Genomic DNA, 25,028 nt, shown 5'->3' with positions numbered 1-25,028 from the left:
AATCTTTAGGGTACAGTACTGATGGTCCGCTAGCTTAAGGCTACCGGCCATTAAAAATCAAAAATTTACTTACCGTATTACATTACTTATAAAAATTACATTACTTATACTTAAAGAGTTACATTAAAGGGGGCGTGGTGTGTTGGAACATCTACTACATGGGCATAAAAAATGAAATGTACAAGGGTTGTCATGTCTAAAGTTTGATAAAAAATGTGACCATAGAAACTTATATATCCTTGTCTTGTTCGTTTTAATAGATAAAGATAAGTCAATAGGGGGTAGGGCATTACAATCGAGGGATTCTATTGAAGAAAAAATGTCTACCTGCATTAATACTGAGATGTCAGCATTAATACTGAGATGTCAGCGTAGGTGACTAGAAGATCATCATTGTGTTGATGTTGTTAAGTGCTTAGTATGTAGTCAAGTGTGGCTGCTAGACTTGGTGTTGATTGATAGAGTCATTCACCACCAGTTTTGTACAATGATGAAATTGTAGATAGTCAACAGGATAATGTGTAAATGGTTTGTTCGTTTACAAACATGAAACATGCAGGGCTTTAATATTGTTGTGGTTTTTGACTTTGACCAGAGTTGTGTTGGTGCTAACAGGAGCCCATAAGCACCGGTGCTTATGGGCTCCTGGTGCTAATAAGGTTCTCATTTATTGTGGGAATTACAAACATATCTAGGAACTCGTTTTGTTAAAGCATAAAGGCAGGATATCCTGTATAGGAGTTGTATAATGTTGAACAGGTGCTGGGTTATATTTACGTGTTATTTCATTGGTCAGTGGCTTAACAAAGATCATTGATCATGAAGGTTAACGCATGTTGTGATTATAAGTCATGGAAAGGTTGTAAGACTGTATTTAGTAGTTAAGTAGTGCATTATAAGCTACTCAGAGAACCAATCTCACGCGTTATACTGTTTAAAGCTGCATGACATTCTACAAGTGGAGGAGTAAGGCAGTAAGATAAAACCTTGTCAGCTTACAGCTGGTCCATAGCATAATAATAATGTGGCAAGGTTTCGGGAAGTTGTAGGCTGTCACACTTAGACGTCTATAAAATCTACAAGAATTCAAAATTTATGACTGTTCTATTAGGGTACTTGACAGGGCAATAGTTAATAATACAGGAGAGTTAGCTCTTGATATTGGTGTATCTCATATATCTAAGGAAACTCTGTAGTTGTGGGAAGATTCCCTCTGCATGTGCCACCTCTAACTCTCCCATGCAGCTGTACCTGATGATTCATGAGGCATTTAATACTACTTAAGAATACACCATGTAGTGTCATTGTAAAAATAAGTCCAGTCTGATGTGCAGGGAAGGAAAATCATTTGTTTCAAATGTATAATAATTTTATTATAAACATGTACTTGCTGTGAACTGTGGGGATCAAGTTACCACATGGTCTGTGGTTTTTAACTAGGGATATAGTATCCAGTTTTCCCAACTACGCAGGCTTTCACTGTAGCCTTTCATGGGTCCCTAATGGCATGTCATATTGTATGGCAATGTGGTGGTGTGTTTACATTTGTTCTTCGACTTCTTGTAGGAGCTACTATTGGCATATCAGTTGGAGTACTGGTGTTGATATTAGTTATTGTTGGTGTTGTGGTGTTTGCGGTTCATCGAGTGCAACGTAGAAGGGTGCCATATAAACAGATCAACCAGAACACTGCTATGGTGGAGACCAGTCGTTCTACCACAGCTGTTGATTACAATGATGAATAGACTGCTAAAGTGTGTGTGCTGCAATGGTGTGGTCATTTAAATTCTATTTAAATTTTTACTCTTGAGATTTTGTTTTTGTATATAAGAATTTCACAAATTACAAGGTAATTAAGAAATTAAATTGTGCGTGTCAATTTGCGGTTTGTTTAATGCGCGTGATGCACAGGGCGGGGCTACTTGTCCTGGTAACATGATCGGAGACGATAAGGATGGGTTGCAGACCGTCGAAACAAATCAGACCGATCGCGAGGCCGGTCTCGTCTTCAGTACCAGGTCAGTGTTCTGAGGGTGGGTACTTTGCAAAGCATGAATATTGTGACTGGTTGAATATATACATGCACCGGCTGTGACCACACACGATGAAATAACGTTTGGGGGTGTAGGATCTATTGATTTACCTTAACCAGTCTTTTTTTAAGAATTAATATTGCAATGTATTATAGTTGATGGTAAATGCGGGTCCTGGTACTGTAGCATTTACTGACCCTAATAATTATTACATGCTTGTACTTGTCATTGGTTCACTATATAGGGCAGCAGTTAGGTTGACCTTGAGGCAGTTACTGAATCAGTGTTCTATGGTTTGCAATCATACAATACATGTACCCAGCCATCCATTTGGATTATAAGAAAGACTAGTTACCTGCATTACTTATATGGAACAAAATGTCTGTTCTTGTCCAAGCAAGTGACTGGTGCCTTGATTTTATCAGCTTTATCGGCCTAGCTGAAAACAGCAAAATTGCAAGTGTTTCCAGATAACTATACCACATGATTTTGTTACCAAGAGAAAATTTTGAAGAATTTGGTAACTGAGTTCGTGAAATTAATTTAATCAACTTATAACGGTTGTCAAATATTGGTAATTACTACTTTCTTTAGATCCATGATTTCGTAATTGCCAACAGTTTGATTTATTTTCCTTCAAAGTCTCCTGTTATACAGCAAGACTAGCCCTTTATAACTGAGTAAGCTACATAACTACTAGGTTTTATGATTATACTGTAAAGTCGTCATGTTAATTTTGTGTGAGTGATATTTCTTGTAGCCTTCCAAAGTGATTACGAGCTATTATGGGCTATCCCTCAAGATCAACAACAACAGGCTGCAGCTGCTAACTTTGAATCTGCTCCACTACCAGTCTATTCTGACGAGTCGTCTGTACCCCAGCCTCCCCCTCCCCCATACACGACACATGCCAGCATTGGAGAAATATCTGTTCATCGATCTTATCACAATGAAGCATCATTGGACCATGGAGCTGCTATGCTGTTTGATGGTAGTCAGCTGCAACACCTAACTCAAGTGGAAACAGTTCACGAACATGACAATGTTGTCAGCCATGATGTTTTGTCTGCTCTTACATATGAAAATGAAGTACAATCCCAGAATATCTACCATCCTGCTGCATTTGATGATCCTCAACAAGTTACTGAACAGGCAACACTTCCTCCGCCACTGTCATGGTTACCGGCAAGCCTGCCACCTCATGAACAGTTTAATGGTCAAAGTGAGCTACCCACGGCGGTCACTAATTATCCTCTAGCAACTAGTACACCAACTTCATCTCTCTCCGAACTCAACACAGTACCTAATAACACAACTGATATTTTTATTAGAAATGGATTACTGCCAGCTCCACCAGCAATGTCACTGTCTCCACCTAAAACTAGTACACCAACTTCTGAACTCCCTGGTAACACAACTAATGTTTTTGTTAATGGATTACCACCAGCTCCCGCACCAGCAAAAAAATGTGGTGTTCCTTTGTTGAGACCGATAAGACCTAAAAACTTGTCAGCACCAAATCTTTTTGTGTCGTATCCCTCACCTCCTCCATCCGATAATGATATATTGAACAATACTGTACCAAGAATAAGTCGGTTACCTCCATTGAGGAGAAAAACTGCTCCCAATTTGCCAGAAATTCCACAATACTTATTTAATGAGGATCAAGGATCAAAGTTGCGACCGTTGCCACGCAGTGTATCAGCGTGTGAAACAATTAGAGAAGTAACTAGTTGTGAGACCTCCACCGAGTCTGCAAATAATTCATAATTATGTAGCTAACTTCAAAATTTATATTTTGTGCCTGCATTTTGTGTATCTCTTTTGTACATAGCTGGTCATCACTTGACCAGGTGCTTCGTATTTCAGTATTTCCTTTTTGTATAGCTAATGATATAATTCACAGTCTAAATTTAAGGCATCAAAACTTTTGGTTGTGGTTTTAATCACAGAATACAGGCAAATGTAGAAGCTAAGGTACTATGCCATTGACCAAGTTGGGGCTGCAGGTAGCTGTTACTACTTATGTAGTTGTGATAGGAGTGGTATTTAAATCGGGAATGAACTTCTATAGCGAAATCTCCAGCAACCAAGGTGCCTCACTTGTGTATTACAATGATTGATTTTTGCCTTCCATAGAATTCAGATTAAGGTTGCATCAGAAATGGCCGTGGCTGATTGAAAGTAAGTCCATGTTCTATCGCGGGTTGGTTTTGATTAAGTGATTTATAGTGTTCTACCGATCGCGTGAACGCAAGACAAAGTCGTACCCCTGCTGGCACAGAAAATGGGACGAAGAAGTCATGAAGCTTAGTAAAGATAATAACGAAAGAACGAAACGTTGATATGTTTAGATTCTATTTAATGTCCATCAACTTGTGTGCACGTGATCGAGTGTGCGAAATTTAAGATGTAATTTTTGCGAAGATGAACCACTTCGATGTGTTCACTTTGTGTAACAAGGTGAGACTTACGGCAATAACTCCATTATTTACGATATGGTGTTACTCCACGTACAGTTACAAATCAACACTTGACGCTTCCATTTGAAGCACACCATTAAGATCAGACGAGATGTGGAATCCAGCGGCATCTCAACCAATGATGAATCCGCCGCCATTACAGGGGGCACCACCTCCAGGTGGTCCGCAGCAATTTTGGCCTCAATGGCAAGCTGCGGTGCAGTATTATCAATCTGCGTCCACTAGTACTGTAGATTCTACGAGTGGTACAGAGCAGGGGACAGCTGGGAAAGGTATGGCGCTTGTACACTTGTGTCTTGTATAGAAAACGGTTCGTTGTAAACAAATTTATCAAATGGTCACTGGAATTGATCACGTGACGTATTATGACAACTAGTGAATATGTACGGCTAAATATGCAATTGATTGTGCGTCCAGTTGAAAGGCAAATTGTATATGCAGTATATAACCAATCGACTAACCTGTGTGTAGTGTATTCAATGATTGCTGTAATGCAAGCATGTTTGTAGTAGCTGTGTGATTATATTTCAGCAGTTACAATAACGACTATTTAACAAAGTATATCTGGTATTAACACTTACCACATTACAGTGAACCCCAGCTGGAAAAAAGGTTGAAAATTCCTACCTGGGGGTGAATATCTGAGGTGTTTTGAGGCATGCTACAAGTTTAGTGCAATCGGTGTTGCCTAATAATAACCATGGCAGTAGTTTAGATAATTCAAGTGCCGGCTAACATGCTGACAACATGTGCAAACTTTTGAGGGGGGTCATCATTGACGGATATACGCTGCGAATCAGTTTTGCGTATTAATGATCACAGGTCTGTAACGTGCTAGAGGATGCGTACTTTGGCGTAAACATGCATGTGACCTCTCTCAAAAGTTTGTATGTGCTAGTACATACTTAAGTATTTATCGTGTGCAGTTTGATTACATACGTATAAATTCAAGCAAACATACAGTTAAAATAGTATACGTTGATACATGTACATATTCAATGAAAGCTAGAAAATATAAGTACCAGTGTAACACTTGATACAGATTCTATACTCTGCACCTTGCATAGCTAAATGAAACCATCGATATCATTTGTACGTGTAATATTTCTAGCTTGAGCGATCATGTCGTTGTGTAGGAAAACACGTACAAGTTACCATTCTTCAGTTAGTGTTGGGCGGTATTGAATTTGAATTTTTTTCACTGCCATAAGCTTGTTATTACACATGATAAAGAGATAACAGCTATGCTGTGTATTAACCTGCACTGTCATCAAACGCATTTAAGGGTACATTAATTGTGTTCAAAATAGACTTTTAAATGAGAACAGTATTTTTTTTACCTGTTCAGATGATAGCCAGTTTTGGTGAGCGTAGTAAATATAGTGCTAAATATGTATGAATCCTAATAGAACTCTTTTTCTTATTCTTTCAAGTAAAGGATTTTTGTACTGACAACCATTAATGCCTCCTCACTTTCCTCATGACTTCTTTAGTATTGAACTCTTTCCTTCTGTGTTGTAAAAGTAATTTAGGTTTTGTCTTTGTAGAGGTTGTATGGTAACATCATCAACAATTACAAGTGCACATACCGGAGAGGGAGCAACAGATTAAACTTCTTCGTTCATTACTTGTTTAGTATCAAAAATCATTTTTAGAAGGTAAGTGGGGGTGTATCTGGGATCCAGGTACATGGATGCTTTTTGCCTAGTGAAACTATAGTTCTGTATTGCAATAGAACAATCATTTAGTGACTTGACATAGTCTTGAAGTGTACTCCAGCGGACAGTACAACTGAGCTTTTCCCCTGATTGTAAAAACATTTCTACTCACTATAATGTTATTTGTATCACAATGGTATTCAACTATTGACAAGACCACTACGTAACTGACTTATTCAACTTGATCACCTGGGACAGGTAGGACTATACTCTGTCTCTCCTTTATAGTAGTGCTGCACCGCCTGCGTAAGGTGCTGCTACATCCTTGTGAAAGTTTCGTAAACACTACTAGTAGGTCATACATTTAACATGGAATTCTGTCAAGCGAGACTTTAAATTACTTGAATGTTTTTCCTTTCGTGGTGTCACTTCATACAAGTACGATACAATAGTTTTGTTATTCACTTTGGGAACTATAGCTATATTAGTTGCACTAGGTATTTTGACTACAAATGTTTTGTCTGGTACCTAGTAGTTGATGCATAAACTATACGTGTGCATCGCAATATGAATATTGTATCTAGCGGTATACCGCCCAACACTGCTGCTATTATTGTCAGTTATGTGCGCTTCTATTATTTATGTTTCACTATTGCATGCTCGGATGTTGCGCTATTAACCTGCAACTGATTTGCGAGTCACCACTGACGTATGTGAGTTGATTGTTGTGTGTTTGTATGTATATTATATACGATACCGTACATAGTCAAGGTGAGCTACAGTTGTACTGTATCACTATAACATTTAGCTACTGTTTGTGCAATGTTAAAATTTAGAATTAGCACTGTAATTCAAGAACTATATAATATTTTCTAATTATGATAAATATTTATTTTCTTTAGCAAAAGATAGTACATTTTTACAATAGTAAAATCATTTCTTGAGTTATAGTGCTTTTAGTAGTAGCACTTAGCAGTAGTTTTAGTTTGTGTGTTTGTGTGTCCCTTTGTTGTTTTTCTGGGACATTATAGATCCAGTGGTATGGATGGAGAAGGCAGCTCAGTGGGCCAAGCAGAAGAAAGATGAAGAAGATGCCCTGATGCAGCAACAGCAGCAACAACTACAACAGCTGTTTCAGCAGCAGCAACAGTTGCAGCAATTGCAACAGCAACACCAGCAAATGTTGGAGCAACAGATGCAGTCATTGACTCAAGTCCATCAAACTGTGGAACAATCACCGTCTGGAGAGCAACAACAACCATCACAATGGGACCAATCTTCTCACTGGCAACAGGAGCAGCAGCAACAACAGCAGGCATCTTCTCAATGGGAAGAGCCTCAACGACAACAAAATCAGCAGCAAGCGCCACCTCACTGGGAAGAGCCACCACGCCAGCAACAGCAAGCACCACCTCAATGGGAAGAACCTCAACGCCAGCAGCATCAAGTACCACCTCACTGGGAAGAATCTCCACGCCAACAAAAGCAGGTACCAACTCACTGGGAAGAGCCTCCACACCAGCAAAAGCCGGCACCACCTCACTGGGAAGAGCCTCCACGCCAGCAGCAGCAAAAGCCACCATCACAGAATCAACAGTCTCCATCAATTTTACAGAGCATTATGCAACAGCAGCAGCGTTCTTCTGCACCACGATCAGCCCCACCCCTTCAGCAGCGATCAGCTCAAGATAGACCTCCATATGATGTTGACCATGGACAACGAGACTCATGGCAACATCAACAACAACCGAATCAGCAAGACCAGTACTACAATGAGCCACTGATGCAGCAACATCATGATCGGTACCGCCATGAACCCCCAGGTGGGGAGAGCTACTTTGAATCTGCCAGTGATAGGTATCCTGTGCCAGTAGCTGATAACAGATCTGGACCACCTCAAAGACCGTTAAGTCCCAGAGGTCATCCTGGAAGAGGTCACCCACCACCTCGAGGAGGTAGAAGAGGCCGAGGGGAGGATAGAGTTCAACCACCTTACCAACCTCGTGGGGGTCACCATCAGCTACCTAGGGGTAGGGGACTTCCACAGCACTCTCCACAAAGATCAGGACCTCCTCGTGGTGGTCTGTTACAGCCACCTGGTCATTTCCGTGATGGTATGCATGATGATTACCCAGACCGATACAGAGAAGATGAACATTATGAACATTTTAGAGGACCCGAGCATCCCAGAACACTGCTAGATACACCAGGAAGGCAATCACCCAGACAATTTGACCCAACAGACAGGCGTTCACCTAGATCACTATTAGACCCAGGAGAAAGACATTCACCAAGGCCTTTGTTTGAGGGGGCACGTCATACTGATTTACAGGATAGACCCCAACATCCTCCACATCCACAAAGGTTCACTGATTCTCCACGAGACCAGCAGAGGGTGGCTGCTCCTGCACCAAGGCCACCTCCACAACAGCAGCAGCGTCCACCTGTTGAGCAGCCTCAGCAATCATCTAATGAGCCTTTTGTGCATCCTTTGCTGGCTAGAGCTAAACAAAAGAGAGCTGAAGAGGCTGCAGCCCAAGCCTCTAATCCTCCACCCCAAGCATCAAAACCTATGCCTCTTATGAGTGAACCTTCACCTCAGAAACCTTTTGTACATCCATTACTGGCAAAAGCAGCAACAGCACCAACTGCTGCTCCCTCTGCTGTGAAAGAAACAAAAGAACAACCGAAGACAGCAGTGAAAGTTGAAGTCAAAGAAGAGGAGCCTGTTCCATCATTTGTTCCTCGTTCAGTGAAAGTTAATCAGCCACCCACATTGTCAGTAAATACTGAAAACATTGATTCCGAGCTTTATCATTCGTTTGAGTCTGAAACAAAAGTTGAAGAACCTTCACCAGTGAATAATTGGAAACCTGTTCCAGCAACTCAGGACATTTCGCTTAAGAAAGAAAAGTCCCGGCAAATTCCTGGCCTGGAAAAGTCCCATCAAATCCCTGGCTTAGACTTGAGTGCCAAGAAGACGACCAACGTTGATATGTTTACTGCACAAACTGGCCAGGCTGTGCAGGAGAGAGATATCCCCCAAGCCGTTAATACTGTGGAGGTGGTCTCGGAGCCTTTTCAGGAGAAGACTGAGAAGCCAGAAACAACTGGAACGGAAAGGCCAGAACAAAAACAAATTATAGAAAGAGTTGGTCAATACAGCTTCAGTAGTAGACCACCAGATGAACCACAGCTACAAGAGAAGGAAAAGACTCAACAGCAGACGCAACCAGGACAGCCAAACCAAAAGAAACAGAAGCAAAAGGTACCTCCTGGTAAGAGAAAGTATCGAGACTGCAAGTCGAGGTTGTTGGGACAGTGGGAACCTGTGCAAACACAGCAGCAAAAAGAAAAAGAACTTTCTCCACAACAGCAACAGTATTCTCCGCAGCAGCAGCAGCAACAACAACAACAACAGTATCCTCCTCCACAGCAGCAACAGTATCCTCCTCCACAGCAGCAACAGTATCCTCCTCCACAGCAGCAACAGTATCCTCCTCCACAGCAGCAACAGTATCCTCCTCCACAGCAGCAACAGTATCCCCCTCCTCCACAACCACAACAACAATACCCTGTGCAACAGCAAAAAGAACTTCATCCACAGCAACAACAGCAGGTATTACCTCCGGGAAGTAATTTGCCTATGGATATAAGTGGTGTGCCTCCACAAAGAAGGGACATCCCCCCTGAGAGAAGGGATATACCTCCAGAAAGAAGGGATTTTCCCCCAGAGAGAAGGGACGTTCCCCCAGAGAGAAGAAATATTTCCCAAGAGAGAAGGGATATTCCTCCAGAGAGAAGGGACATTCCCCCAGAAATAAGGGACATTCCCCCAGAAAGAAGGGATATGCCACCAGAGAGGAGGGACATTCCCCCAGAAAGAAGGAATATACCACCAGAGAGAAGGGATATTCCTCCAGATATGCCGCCGGAAAGAAGAGATTTGCCGCCAGAAAGAAAGGAAAACAGAGATTCACCTTTAGAAAGAAAAGACCAGCCTCCAAATAAACCTGATTTTCCTCCTGAGAGAAGGGATTTGCCCCCACAAAGAAGGGAGCAGCCTCCTAACAGAAATGATATGCCACCAGAAAGAAGAGATCTTCCTCCTGATAGAAGAGACCTTCCCCCAAACAGAATGCCACATGACAGAGAAGGGCCACCACCAGATAGACCACCACCTGGTAGGGAGTATCCCCCAGATAGACGTCCCCCAGATCGTAGGGATTGGCCGCCAGGAAGACCACCACCTGACTGGCCACCTGGGGATTTTCCTCCTGACAGGCGGCCTCCACCAGATAGAGATTTTGCCCCTGACAGATGGCCACCACCTGAAAGAGACTTTCGAAGATTCTCAGATAGGGATTTCCCTCCTGACAGAAGACCACCTGGCAGAGACTTTCCCCCAGACAGACGACCACCTGAAAGAGAATTTCCCCATGATAGAAGACTACCTGAAGATTTTCCTCTGGACAGAAGGGGTTTTCCTCCAGATAGAAGGCCACCTGAAAGAGGATTCCCACCTGATCGAAGACCACCAGACAGGGATTTTCCTCCAGACAGAAGGCCTCCAGGAGATTGGCCCCCAGGAAGGCCTCCACCCCCAGATTGGCCTCCTGACAGACGGCCACCCCCCGACAGGGACTTCCCCCCAGATAGACGGCTACCTGAATCAAGAGATTACCCACCTGACCGTGGATCTGTTTTCGACCGAATAGGCCGTGATTCTAGAGACTGGGATAGGGGTAATGTGTAATAAGTGTACTGTGACTGTTTTCATGCATAGTATCTGTGCGAAGTTATTGTTTATACTGGATTTTTTTGTATGAGGGGAATTCTTTGGTAGTTTTATACTTTCACCCCATTATGAGGCATGAATTTGATTTACAACACATCTTTTTCCTACAGAATTGTGCATAGTAGTTTTCCCACCATTTTTCCATAGAGCAAATGCATAAATTTAACCTTACTCACAAACATTGGTATAATTCTTTTAAGACTTTTGAATTGTTTTTGTTTTGTGTCCATAATTTGTACATGTTTTTTTACAGGCATGAGGCCCCCTCCCCATCCTTATGATCAGAGACCACCAGATCACCCGAGGCCATCTTCACCTTATCATCACCCTCATGACAGACCTCCTCATGGTCCACCTGGTGAGCCACCACCTCCAGGTAGACCCCAGGAGCGGCAGTGGTCTCCCAGTGGAAGGGAACGAGATTGGCCGCCTTCTCAGGGACATTGGCCAGAAGGACAACAACAGCAACAACAGAAAAGTGAATGGCAGGGAGGTGAACAAGGGGGATACAGTGGTGAACAAGAAGGAGATAAAGGAACAGTACCACCTGATAGCAGCAGTGTTCAAGATGCTGTAGCACAATTTGCTGAACACATGAAGTCTTTCAAGGAACTAACATCCACTCTTAATCTTCCCCGGTCTCCCAAAACAGCTGAGGATTGGCAAGAGGTAGCTAAGGCAGTAGCTGCAGCTGCAGCTGCTGGAGGAGGGGAAGACGATACTCAGAAACGTGTTGCCGCTATGTTAGCAAATGATAGTGATAGCGACAGTGAAAAGCCAACAGAAGACAATGCTCCTTCACCAGCAAGGGAATTTGATGGTACTTATGTGATACCCCCAGAATTTCAGAAGGAAAAACAGGTGGAACAGCATCCTCCACGCCATGATCATGGCGGACCTTATCCTCCCAGCCAGAGGACGCCTCCACCTCGCAGCCGCAGGACACCTCCACCTCATGGCCGCAGGACACCTCCACTTCATGGCCGCAGGACACCTCCATCTCATGGTCGCAGGACACCTCCACTTTATGAACGAAGGACACCTCCTCCTGGCCGCAGAACACCACCGCCCTATGGGCGAAGGACACCTCCACCTGGCCGCAGGACGCCACCACCCCATGGACGCAGAACTCCACCTCACGGACGCAGGACGCCACCTCCTCACGGCCATTTTGATGATCTTCTTCGTGATGATCCATACTTTCGTGGTGGTCCGCCGCCACCATCTTGGGATGAACGGGATCATTACCCGCCACATCACGGACCATATGGTCGTCCACTCTCCCCTCCCCCACCGCATCACCGGCACCAGATGCCTCCAGATTACAGGGGTTATTCCTCTCCACCACGACATGGTTATCCCCCACATCCCCTTGGTGAGTGGCATGATGAACGACCGATGACTCCTCCTAATCCTCAATATGGACCACCGTTACCTCACCAAATCCCTTCTTCAGTCCTGGATGAAATGACATCTGAGCAGCAACTGTTACTGGCTGAAGCTATGAACAGTGGTAGTGGTAAGGCTCCTTACAGTAGTGGGTTCCCCGATAGTATTTATACAGTTTGAATAGTAGTTCAAAATATACTAACAGTTCTCCCTGTAAGGTACACTGCATAGTAGAATTTAATGGTCATTATGGGTTTCCTATAGTGGTTCTAATGGCTTTCCGATAGGCATTGACATACATATATTGGGGATAGTGCTGAGCGATAGTAAAAATTTTACTATCACGATAGTTACTCATTAAATATCGCGATAGTGAATACTATCCCGATAGTTTATGAAACACTTTGCTCTTAACAAAGTCTTAGTTGTATAGCTATGATTTGCAGTCATATAGCAAGTTATTTTGCATGCACAGGACATTTGTTAATTAACTGCGTGGGAGGCTGATGAATATGGCCTTTTGGTATAGCTTTTACAGGCCACTCCTTTGTAAGAAAGCTGGTAATACCAGCTGGTAATACCAACTGTAAAACAGTATAGAAGGGTTGTTAATACCATTTTAATGCAGATCTGAGCTTATCATAACTATCACGATAGTGATATCCCTACTATCGCAATAACGATAGTGATTTACTATCACGATATATCACACTATCGATACTATTGCTCAGCTCTAATTGGGGAACAATTTTTGTTGCTGCTACTGGGGTAGGTTTGTAATGCATTAATGTACAGTGCAATTGTACATGTGAACAGGTCTATTTAGTCCTACTTTTATCTATTCAGATTCCAAGAAAAAAGGGTTACCAAGTTGGTTGAGGGAGGGACTTGAGAAATTAGAAAAAGAGAAACAACGTAAAGCAGAACAGGAGGAGATACAACAGAAGAAGAAAAGACGACGACGATGGTCCGATGCTTCTTCAGATGAAGATGATACTTCCCGAGGCAGCCAATTACAGCAGGTAGCATAGTGTACAGCATACAATGACTAAGATGGATTTTAAAAATGACGGCCATTCTTTGCCATTAGAACACTGGTGTGCCATATTGCACCAGTTAAATTGGGCAAAGTTATGATATCAATCCGATTATGTTTAGTAGAAATACTTAGTATGCCATTGTGAGAGAGATGTGTGTCTGTAATACTATCTGATATTGAACACAATTGGCTGTTCACCAGGATGGTCTGTAGGAGGATATGTTCAGGTCATGGTGCTTTGTTTTCAGATATGACAAGTTTATTTTGTAGTCAAATCAACCACTAAAACTTTTGACAGCTTTATCTATTCATGTTAGCGAATTCTTGTTTGTATATATGCATTTTAAAAATTTAATAAATTGTGTTGTCTTGCAATTACAGTGTGTCCGACTTGTACACGTATTCCCATGGTATAATTTTTGACGTGTGTGTCTCTAATATTCCACCACACTATTGTATGTGACAATTCACACCACCTACAGTGTGGTCCCACACCTATACATGTACATGTATGGAGTGACTGCATCTACTCTGTGTATTGTAGCTTCAAGCTGACAGACGACCATCTAACGAAGCTTCTAACATGCAAGAAATGGATGAAGAGCTGCAAGCGGCTCTGGTATGCAGGTGTATGATGATTCCCCTAATTTCTTTTCTTCCTTATTAGGTAGCAAATGTACGTCGCTTACTGACCGATATTTTACTAACGGTAACCAACAGTGAAATCAGTGCCGTAGTTAGAGAAGCCATGGAAGAGGAAGAGACCAGTAAGGAATGGTGTAATGTTACATCATCATCATGTCATTGGTAGAATTCAAGTTCAAGATTCCTGCGTTACCCAAGAGAGCTCTAGTGAAGACCAGCATCCTTGGTAAGCGACAAAACACTGCTTGTTCTTGATTCAATTAAACAGTTAACCAAATTTAGTGACTGCTTTGTACACCGGCATTAAAATTATTTAATATGGCTGAATGGAAATAAACCACAACTGGGAATTAGTAAAATAGCAGTTCAAAATTTAAATATAGCTTAGCTTTTTGTTGAACATCTAAAGATAATGTTAAGACAACTATAAACCAAAGGGAGTCATTCCTACAAAGGAGGTGAAGAGTTTTAAAACTTTCGGCTAAGGTGTTGAAGATTGGCCTCCTACTCTACTTTCTGTACAACATTGGGACTATGCTTTAAGTATCACACTTCACTATTGTTGCATTAGGTGCATGGCTACTTCTAGAAGTGCAGGTCTCTTACTGTGCACAGTAAAAGAAAAACATTGTTCATGTATTGCAGAGACCATGCCTTAACTGTTCTCTTTTCTGCTGTTCTAGGGTTGAGTCAGTATGCTTCTGATAGCAGTGACAGTGGAAGTGATGAAGAAAGAGAGGAGAAAGGAGGAAAATGGGTGCCCCTGCCGGAGCTTCCTAACAAGCCAGCTCCAGGGATGAGCGTCAGGCAAATCGCTGCTGCATTTTCCTCCTCTACTACTTCAAAGAGTAAAGAAGATTCAAGCAGAAGAAAATCATCAAAGAAACGTAGCCGTTCATCACCAGAACACTCTAGCAAGAAGTCTCGTAGCAGTAGCTCTAAACACAGCAGCAAATCTAAATCTTCAAAGTCACGTTATAGATAACATCTTCAAAGTCATGCTATAAATAACACCACAAGCCTTAATAGGAATTGCTGATTACTATTTTAGGACAACTGGTATTTATAATTAGTTAGTAGTACTAGTGTAGTAGCATAGGACACTAGCGTAGTTTTTAACGCTGAAATAATAATTTTTAACAAGTGATAATTACAATTATTATAATTAATTCTAGAATTGCGTTATCAGTATGAAATTTCATTTCTCCTAAAGTAACAAATCTTCACTGGAACATTGGTGCCTAGGTTACGAGCGTCACTTTCCAAAGCGCTGGCTGCAGTTGGCGTATCTCTCTAGACAATCATAGAATGACATGTAATCTGTTTTGTGATGAGTGGGCACCATCCTGTAGTGGCAAGAAGAAATACAATTGATAAGCATAAAATTTAAAATTACAATGCAACAACATTATTATAATGAAGGTACGGCCTGTTTAAACTTGTTGTATTAAAATTTGTTTGAAAAGTTGCAGAAAGGAGCATGACTGGACCTAGGCAGCCTCAATCTGATTTACACTTGAACGCTTACAGGAGTCTGCCAGGCAGTTCTATTTAGAGGTGTCTGAAATATTTGTTTGATTTACTCAAAAGCATAGCGCTAAGTGGTTTAAACATTTCAAAGATGTTACGATATTGCTATTTAATATTGTGGTACTATTGTAATTTTAGAACTTGATAGTGACGTGGAAATAAATGCTATACAAACATTTCAATGAAGACAGAATTTGGTTGGTACACTGTTAAACAGAATATTTACAATATAGTCCATCACTTGACAAGTACTCTTCTTTCATACAGGTATGGTCATACTTTTAGCCATTAAAGACTATATTTTAAATTCCACAGTAATCGCAGAAAAAAAACATGTATTAAATTATTAGTATAATTTTAACGCTTCTAGTACGGAACTATCAACTATCTACAAATGAAACATGACATTTAATTTGCACCTGACAAAGTTTCTATGTATCGATCTCTACATACGTATGCACAGCAATGACAAAAATTATGTTTTATGTTTTACAAACTAAAATGTACATGAAATGTCATCAGAAGTGTCATAGTGTTAATAATGATGTTGTTTTAAATAGGACCGAAATGTATTATTGTGATTGTGATTGTGCATTCAAACTGGAGGGAAGCATGTCAAATTTTGTTTACTATAACTGTGACACTTCCTACTATGTTTATTATAGAACACTTTAAAATGTGTATTATATATTAAACGCAAGTTAAGCAAGTATAAAGGTATTCGAACACACTGAAACGAATCCTTTCAACAACCAGTTATCCACAGCTGATCGAAGTTTCAGTGAATTGTTATCGAGTCATCACCAAGCATGCATGCACCAGTGAGTGTTTTCTCAGAAATGTGATATGAAATGTGATATTGATAATGATAGATAAATAACTTACAGTATTTCTGTGGTCTTTAGTTGCCATGGTGGGTAACCAAGAAGACTGCTGACATCACCATAAACAATAACAAGATCAGGGTTGGGCATGTTGAAATAGTCTATGGGGTAATGAGAAATATGGTTAGTTAACAACAACAGTCATACATTGTAAAAGTTACAACTTGTTGTACTAGGAGAATTAAGTAGTCCCAGGCATTTTGGTGGCTGGAATTAACAATTCAGACCTACTCTTAATAATAATAATTTTTATTATTATTGTATTGTACACACATAGTTGCTCTGTTTTTAGCCTTCCATCAAAGATGCTGGGATTCCTGGGAACTGCTTAAAATGTTTAGTATTCATTGGAAATTCAAGTGGCGGTGTACACTTGTTAAAATACATATATAGCCCAGTACACTCAGGTACTGTTGTACTGGGACATAACCATATATTATGTGTGTATAAAATACTGCATGATTTGTCCCAATAGACTACAGGAATTTTAGTACAACTTTTTTTTTTCAGTACAACTTGCAATTTCGAGCGAAAAGCGTAGTGAGGTTGTGCATACATGTGTGCTATAATAGGCTCTATGTTAGGCTCTATGTTAGGCTTATGTTAGGCTCTTTTCAAAGTGGAATAACCTATGCTACCATCCCCGTCAAAGAATTTGTTACAGTCTTTGGTATCTACCACTATTGCAGTACCAGATATATCACCTGTAAAAACACACATGTGTACGCATTCACATTACGCATTTTGTATGAAATTAAAAGTGCTGAAAACCCTGTAGCACACAGAGGAGAAAATGTTGTGGATAGTATTGACTTCGTCTAACAAAAAGACAATTACATATTATTGTGTCATACATGTACTAGTACGCGTATTTTTAAAGGATCAATCGATTATTTTTGTGGTATAGAAATGAGATGTTGTAATTCCAAAAGAATAAAGCATTAAAAGATACATGCATTGTATTTCTTGTGATTTGGAGATTTAATGAGAGGAGAGCTCAAAGGAAAGGGATGCAGAATTATTGTGTGAGGGTGGTACTGAAATCTGAAAATCCATGATCACTACAGGCGTTATTATTCAGTGGACTGGACAACTGGACTGACATATTTTTGGTTTTTGCACATTCTATGGTTGGATTTACAGGGTCTTGCTAGTTAGCTAAGCACCCTTAGGGCACCACATCTAAACGCTAAAGACAAACAGTGGAATATGCAAAAACTGTATCTTAATAATTTTGCTACAGCACTTATTCTTTACCCTGGTGTGTAGTAATGCTACAGGCAGTGCAGGGAATGTGACAGCAATAGTTAACCAGCAATCAACTTGCCAGTAGACAACATCCTTCGAGATATCCTTCGAGATATCCTTAGAGCAAGCTTGAGGACTAGCTTGCTAGTCTCACTGCCAGACTTCTGTTTCAGTGCAGGGGCTTATCAATTAAAGATTATAAGCACCCATGCAGAAAAAACTCTAATTAATTGGTAAGCTCTTGAACTAGAGGTCTGGCCATGTGAGACTAGCTTTTCCCTCAAGCTTGCTCTAAGGATATCTCGAAGGATATTGTCTACTGGCGAGTTGATTGCTGGTTAACTATTGCTGTCACATTCCCTGCACTGCCTGCAGCATTACTACATACCAGGGTAAGGAATAAGTGCTGTAGCAAATTATTAAGAGACAGATTTCGTATATTCCACTATTTGTCTTCAGCATTTAGAAGTGGGCTGCAGGTGCCCTAAGGGTGCTTAGCTAATAGCAAGACCCCACCACAGAATGTGCAAAAACCAAAAAATATGTCAGTCCAGTCCAGTAATCCAGTCCACTGAATAGTAACCCCCTGATCACTACACACATAATGACAACAGTAAAAGTACTTACATGCAAAAAAAAAAAAACTCAGAACCTTATAAAGTTAAACCTACTCCAAATATTGTGCAACAAAGATCCCAAGTTGCAGCTACCCTACTGTGAAATGTTACAACTGATAGTCCAATGATCTCTTTTGGATTGGTAAAAGTAACAGTTAAATGAACGACATATGTCGTCACTTTTAAGTTTCACACAAGGTGAATGTCCCTACCACTTCAAAAAGAAAACAGCAGTAAAGTAAAGCATGGGGATAATCAAGTCATCTTTGTTCCACCGAACAACACGTGCACATGATCATTGTATTGTAACAAAAACAAATCCAATACAATGTATTCACATGTAAACCTTTTAATTGATAACACCTCAGCATAAAGTATTCTGATAGAGCATCGTCCTATACTATTTGTGGCATCCAAGTTAAGAACCAAGTTCAGTGTCATTGTGAGGGTCCGTAAGTGTTATATGTAATGCGCCTCCTCACAAACTTTGCGGTGCTCACAGTCGTCGTGAATCAACCAAAAGGACTTAAATATTAGAAGCAATCTCACACATCCCAATACTGCAGAGGGTTATAACATATGCTATCATCTATAATAAGATTTTTAGTGTGTAATCAGATTCATTAAGTACAATTAAAATGTAGATACCTTACAAAATGGCTATATAACCTCAGCATCTTCACTTTCAATATCAATTGCTTCTGTGTTTGTGTATTGTCATGTTCCTGCAGTTTGGTGCTAATTGCTTTAGAACCACGGAAGCAGAATAAGTGCTTTGAAAATTATTTTGTGTTGTAATTACATTTTTCAGATTATATAAGGTAAAGGGGGCAGGCAGCAAGTGCTGGACACCTGGTCCTACAGCCTGTTTGGAGTTGTTACTCATGGTGGCCAATTGTTGTAAAATGAATTCTTGGGTGTTTTATTCGTATTATTCTCTTCTCTCTGTGACTTTGTGGATGTCACTCATCAACAAAAAGATTTACAGGATCTGCGGTCTGGTGCGAGATCTAGCATGGTTTATAGGTAGCCCAAGTTAACTATTCAGTAGCATTATGTACCATTGCCATGTACTTATCATGTTATATCAATCAAGAGGTATTTCAGCACTCAAAAGTGATTCAGTATGTTTTTCAATACAAAACCATTGGGCTCACATGCATGCTACCAACCTCAGCGTAATTGCACACGAACACACTGTATTACAGCCAGTCCTGTATAAACGCTGGTTGCTGGTGGTAGAGAGCTTTTTAATTGAAGTGCTAGGTATTGAGTAAGTGTCTAGTTATTAGTCAATGTAGCACCACAAACAATACAGAGGAAAGCATCCTGTGGCCATCCTTTTCATCTTAAATCTGTAACATATTTCAAGGAACATGTTAACGAGGTCAAGAGATTTAAAGTTGATTCTCCAAAGGAATACGTAAATCCTGATCCCATATATGATCTTGGAATAGTAGTCGGGATGAAAGTTGCTTGAAAGAAACAAACACCCTGGCCACTTAACAGCAATTCCTACAATGTTGGGTGTTTGTGGGATAATATTTAGGAAACAGCTAGTTATAAATACTTATTAAATTGCTGGTTATCCTATTATGCACAAACAGGATTATGTACAAACAGGATTATGGTGGCTCAAGAAGGAAACAAATCAAATGTGGCAAACAAAACAATAAAATATTGAAGTAGAAACCATGTTAAACAGTTGACGAACACAAACGATTAACATTGAAATACAAGCAATGGTTACAAGATACTGTTATAAGCTGGGTATTTGTATTGCATTGCCACAGGTTATATATTTCAGACCTCACAGACAATTAGACGTGCTATATTTAGCAACTAGCCATGAATCAAGCAATGATATATGAACTACATTGTACCACATTCTCTGTTGTTAATTGACATGGAATGGTTACATGAATAACAAAGTTGGTATGAACAAATTGACAAGAAATGTACAGAATAAAATTCATAATATCTGAAATGTGAAAAACTTTTATAGAACTATTCAAGGTGTAACATGTTGTGGATACCTAAAGGGAGCTATCTGTGACAGTCCGTCTGTCTGTCTCCTCTGTTGTCACCCATGTTTCTCGAGGGTTATTACACTTATCGGTAAAACTCAGTTGAATGAAAACAACTGAACAGCTCAGTTAACTACAAGGTCCCTGGTTCAGTCCTTGAATTTTGTCTAAGGTATTTGTAAAGGAGCCTGTTGTTCATCAACCACTGTGGTTATACATGTTTTTGCACCAATTTGAGGTATTGAGGTTCTGCTTTGGGGTACTGCCAAAATCCTTTATTCAGTTCTGCATTGTTAAATATCTAGTTGCCCTTGAATGGCTAGTTTAAGAAAAATATTTAAATGGGAAGGTGTTTAGTAAGTAGCAAGGGAAAAAATTGTACTCAGATACCCTATTGTAATTTTAAATCCTATTCCTGTATTTTAACATAGCCACTACTACATAATGTATTCAGTATTTTCAATATTTCAGAACCACAGTGATGGTTTTGGGCTTTGTTAATACCTCGATATGATTAAATATCACAAGCCCTACTTTAAAGGAAGCTTCTGACACCTGTCTTCTATAGCACACTAAAGGCCATAGTATAGAAACAAAACTTAAGTTACATTCCACTGCCAACAACAGGGAACTGGTAGAAATTGTGACTTGTATTTGGTAGGTCGGAGGTTCAAATCACTGGTGGCATGCCTATTTTTGTCTTAGCTAACTTTTCCGCAAACGTTTCCACAATTTACGACATCCTTATGTACAAGTTGCACTTATGCACCTATCAATGTTATCCCCCACCTACCCCCTCCCGGGCGTAGTGGGGGAAATGGTGGGGATTTGACTTTTTGAAAAATCAAATTCTCCACCCATGGAGGAACGACTAGTGGTCAAATCTCCATGTAGTATGGCTGTTAGGTACTTTAGGAAACAGGTCAATTCCTTTAGCTTGCAAGTTAAAACAAACGCCTAAAATTTCGAGTGATCAAATGCCCCACTGGTGGGGCAGAGTTTCAGATCAAATCAGGTCAAAATCCCCCACTAATCCCCTAGTAAGCCCAGGAGGGGGGTAGTGGGGCTTAACATTGATAGGTGCATTAATATAGCTTTAAGAAAAATATAGAGAGCAATAGGTAGGGAAGGCAGCCGTGAAGTGTGCTCTATTAGAGTAGTTAAATGCTTCGTTAATATATAACAACAAGGATAAGTTTACAAACACAGTTTAATCAAAGATACTAGAATACATAATGGATTGGAAACGCAATACATTTTATGGCTACAGGCTCGATACGGTCACGTGATGACATTTACGGGGCACAGCAGCATTTTCAATAGGCACAATACATTTTTGTCAAATTCGCCCAGAGTTTTCTCAAAAACAGGAGCCTTGTTCAATCTGTTCATACTTTTTTAGCACTCTCGAAGGTATGAACTTTTCTTTAGTATAGTATGTATCAGACTCGAAAACCCCCACAGCCACTACCATCATGTAGCCATTCTTTCGCTCCGCTTACGGAAAGTAACTGCTGTACAGTGCTAAAAAATAATTATGTGCACTCATCGTAATGTGGCGAAACTGTTCAGCACTTCTAAAACTTCGTATGTAATACGCCCTATGCACTAAAACCCCCCACAGTAGTTTTTGAACACAGATTTCGCGTTCCTTCCTTCACACTTTCGGTTGGACGAAACGACTAACCTTCAGTCACAAACCAATAAATAGCTGAATCCTTTAGCAATTGATTTAATGCCTTATAAAACTTGTAATAGTAGTCTCAGTGTTAAGAACAACTGCAGTTTGTACACTTGGTAACGTTGCCATAAATCACGTGACCGTATCGAGCCCATAACCGTAAAATGTATTGTGTTTCCAATCCATTATGTATTCTAGTATCTATGGTTTAATACAGTAATGATGGTATGTTGCAGGAAGAAACAGTGTGACGGTGGTAGGAGCTAAACCAAAAAAAAAAAAAGTGACTGCTGATCAATGAGAGGTAAATCATTTATCAATCAATCCAAGAATTCATTTGTTACAAAGAACTATTTAATGTACAGCTCACAAACATCAGGTTGTACCCCCTACAACTATTAGTACAATATAGCATCATCAATGGGCCATCTGGACTTGGTCACTATGTTCAAGTGGTGAGGTCATGAAGTATACCTTAGCTTTACTTGACATGGTCTCTATAATGAGGTAGCCTTATTAGTGAGGTCATGAAGAACTATGTTTTGAGTTGATGTGGTCACTCTAATGACATGACCACTATAATGAGGTGTTAAAAATGTGACCATTAGGGTTACAATGTATATGTACTAAACATCCACATCAAACAGTGACCATTTGTTTAGCTCTGTTGTTGGTAACATGATAAATCCAGAAATTTTCAAACTGACAACTCAGTCACTGAGAAAATTTCAGGATTTAGTAATGGCAATTACTACTTACCTGTAAACATTTTCTCCAATAGGGTTTTGTCTATATCACTTGACCTAAGGCGTTGCTTAGCAACAGATTCACAAACATCCTGTGCAGTTCTAGTGATTCTTTGGTGGGCGTGGTATATGCTAACGATGTGTACAACATATGAGAAACCTAAAGGTGGAAATTATTGTGATAAAACAAACAACACGACACAATTTTATCACAAACAAACTTGTGTTTATTTTCAGTTTTATTTTTATAAAGTATAACTTGAATAATATGGATCAACCAAACGAGATACTTGTGACCACATGTGTGTACTACATAACACATTCACACCTCGTAATGCAGACACTACGCTGATGATCACTGGACAGTCTTTATACAATTGTTAGTGAGGCATTTAGAGAAGGTTATTTTTAAAATTTTACTGTTTGGGACCATACGTAAATCTTTCCAACTTGTGATGGAAACAAGCTTTACATGGACCGATAATATACTTGGCAGGTGATTTATAATTACAATGGAAATTCTGTAGAACATTTGTATATGTATCTATGTGTAAATATTGTGTAACTGGTTACAAAAAGAAGGCTTAAAACTTCATATTGTACACTACAAAGAAAACATTTAGGGGACATGAGAGTTTCCCATTGGGTACCAACATCAAAGGAATCCATATGACGGGATGGAAGAAAGTTCACAGACTGACGTATCAGTTAAATCCATCAAATCCAATTTGTTGAAAGTCAGTAAGTGCCTTTAAAAGTGAATGCACTAATGATTTTGTGATTTTAGTCAACGATTATTATTATATCATAGTTGATGAAATGGGAATCTGTCAATTTTCCCTTCTATTAACAATTTCATGTTGCATGATATCCACAAATAGAATTCCCCTTGACTCTGGAACAATTTCACATCATGTCAAAAATTGAATCTAATATGTACACACAGTGACCGTGACATGATCAAGTATATACCACATTTCTACAACACTTGACATGTTTTTGCAAACAACAAAATTGTGCAGTTCATATTTTAACACCACACAGAGCATCCTCTTACTGGTAATAAGCTTGAATGCAGCCACAGGTGGGACCAGGTACATACAATTATAGAAATTTACACCCCAAAAATAGAAATGTACTTGTGGTATTGTAAAATGTGTTGGCAGGAGTAAATAGTTGTCCAAAGTTGTATTACAGCACTCACAACTACATGTGTCAACAAAGGGGGGTGTCTTACAACATGTAAACTACACACATTACCTGATGCAGTCAGATACACATCATCACACTGTTCCTCTTCTGATAGTGTGTGATACTTCACTGGTTCTGCTGATAACCCAAACAACTTGTGGTATAGTTCGTTGACGGCAGTTTTCAATGAAGGTAAGAGAGAGTCCAGTTCACCTGTGTAGTGTCGAGGCTTATAACAGTGTAAGCAATTGGTGTGTACTGTAAAACCTATCTATACATGTAGGAGATATACATTTGGGTTTGTATGACCAAGATGGGCACTTTAACTATTTTGTTCAAGTCAGTACATAAGTAATACTAAAACCAAAACGAAAACAAAAAAAGTACTGGGATTTCAACACAACTGTTACTTAGAGGTGTAATTTCTTGGAATCTGTACAGTGACCCATAACACACAATAAAAATGGCACCTATATATGCTAATCATTGTTACACCCGGGTCATTCCTGAAGTTGTCTCTTGGTATGGGCATTGGCAACAAGTGAATTTCAGAATAAATATGGTACTTGTAACACAAACTTGTCCCAAGGGCTGGGGAAGCTTTTACAACTTACCTTGGGCTGTGACATTGATGGGTGCATAATTTGCTTACCTTGAAAGTTATAGAGGGTCACATGATGTATGTTGCTTGAGAAAGACCAACACACCAGCCTGGCCAAGTCATCACGTGATATGGTCTCAGAAATCACAAAGGCGATATTAATAGGAATCTTATGCAAATTCTTCGCATTATTCTGCATGCTGCACAATTTATGTCCCTTGTGTTTCAACGGGTACGCTAACCACCACCATATCCAGGCTAAGAACAAATAAAAACTATCTCTAACGCCAATCAGTGATTGAATGCTACCCAGCGTAAACCTGAATAGAATCTCAGTGATCGCCATAGTCACTTAAAGAGATTATTTAATAGATCACAACACTCGCTACCGAGCTCGCAACCTGTAACATTGCTGACTCTAGATAAAGCACACTAATAATTTTTGACACGCTTAAGTA

At 40.0% G+C, this 25,028-nt stretch overlaps 2 protein-coding genes and 1 long non-coding RNA gene across 3 annotated transcripts; 2 read left to right on the top strand and 1 right to left on the bottom strand.

Annotated features, from left to right (window-relative positions):
* Positions 1-1,740: 1,740 nt before the first annotated feature.
* LOC136258150 (titin-like) lies at positions 1,741-15,214 on the top strand. The gene is made up of 13 exons (XM_066051462.1): positions 1,741-2,018; positions 2,794-4,010; positions 4,065-4,127; positions 4,173-4,217; positions 4,266-4,496; positions 4,553-4,788; positions 7,206-10,919; positions 11,226-12,491; positions 13,208-13,383; positions 13,945-14,019; positions 14,068-14,167; positions 14,212-14,271; positions 14,729-15,214. Exons 6-13 carry the CDS (start codon positions 4,608-4,610, stop codon positions 15,028-15,030), a joined length of 5,874 nt encoding a protein of 1,957 aa, XP_065907534.1. The 5' UTR covers positions 1,741-2,018; positions 2,794-4,010; positions 4,065-4,127; positions 4,173-4,217; positions 4,266-4,496; positions 4,553-4,607; the 3' UTR covers positions 15,031-15,214.
* On the bottom strand, positions 15,155-25,012 carry LOC136258151 (dehydrodolichyl diphosphate synthase complex subunit nus1-like). The gene is made up of 5 exons (XM_066051463.1): positions 24,622-25,012; positions 24,039-24,182; positions 22,792-22,938; positions 16,461-16,560; positions 15,155-15,391 (listed from the first exon to the last, which is right to left on the bottom strand). The coding sequence occupies exons 1-5, from the start codon at positions 24,914-24,916 to the stop codon at positions 15,301-15,303; spliced, it is 777 nt and encodes a 258-aa protein (XP_065907535.1). The 5' UTR covers positions 24,917-25,012; the 3' UTR covers positions 15,155-15,300.
* On the top strand, positions 18,131-23,063 carry LOC136258153 (uncharacterized). The gene is made up of 3 exons (XR_010702602.1): positions 18,131-22,336; positions 22,398-22,487; positions 22,814-23,063. It is a non-coding gene; the product is annotated as an uncharacterized lncRNA (long non-coding RNA).
* Positions 25,013-25,028: the final 16 nt, after the last annotated feature.

The sequence above is a fragment of the Dysidea avara genome, chromosome 6, assembly GCF_963678975.1.
Source record: "Dysidea avara chromosome 6, odDysAvar1.4, whole genome shotgun sequence".
NCBI lineage: Eukaryota > Metazoa > Porifera > Demospongiae > Dictyoceratida > Dysideidae > Dysidea > Dysidea avara.
This window is presented reverse-complemented; position numbering and strand designations above follow the sequence as displayed.

Coding starts and splice junctions, on each gene's coding strand:
- LOC136258150 (XM_066051462.1), top strand. CDS start 4,608: ATGTGGAATCCAGCGGCATCTCAACCAATGATGAATCCGCCGCCATTA. Junction 4,789..7,205: donor GCAGGGGACAGCTGGGAAAG/GTATGGCGCTTG, acceptor GGGACATTATAG/ATCCAGTGGTATGGATGGAG. Junction 10,920..11,225: donor TTCTAGAGACTGGGATAGGG/GTAATGTGTAAT, acceptor GTTTTTTTACAG/GCATGAGGCCCCCTCCCCAT.
- LOC136258151 (XM_066051463.1), bottom strand. CDS start 24,916: ATGGCGATCACTGAGATTCTATTCAGGTTTACGCTGGGTAGCATTCAA. Junction 24,183..24,621: donor GACCCTCTATAACTTTCAAG/GTAAGCAAATTA, acceptor GACACTACACAG/GTGAACTGGACTCTCTCTTA. Junction 22,939..24,038: donor TGTGTATCTGACTGCATCAG/GTAATGTGTGTA, acceptor TTCCACCTTTAG/GTTTCTCATATGTTGTACAC.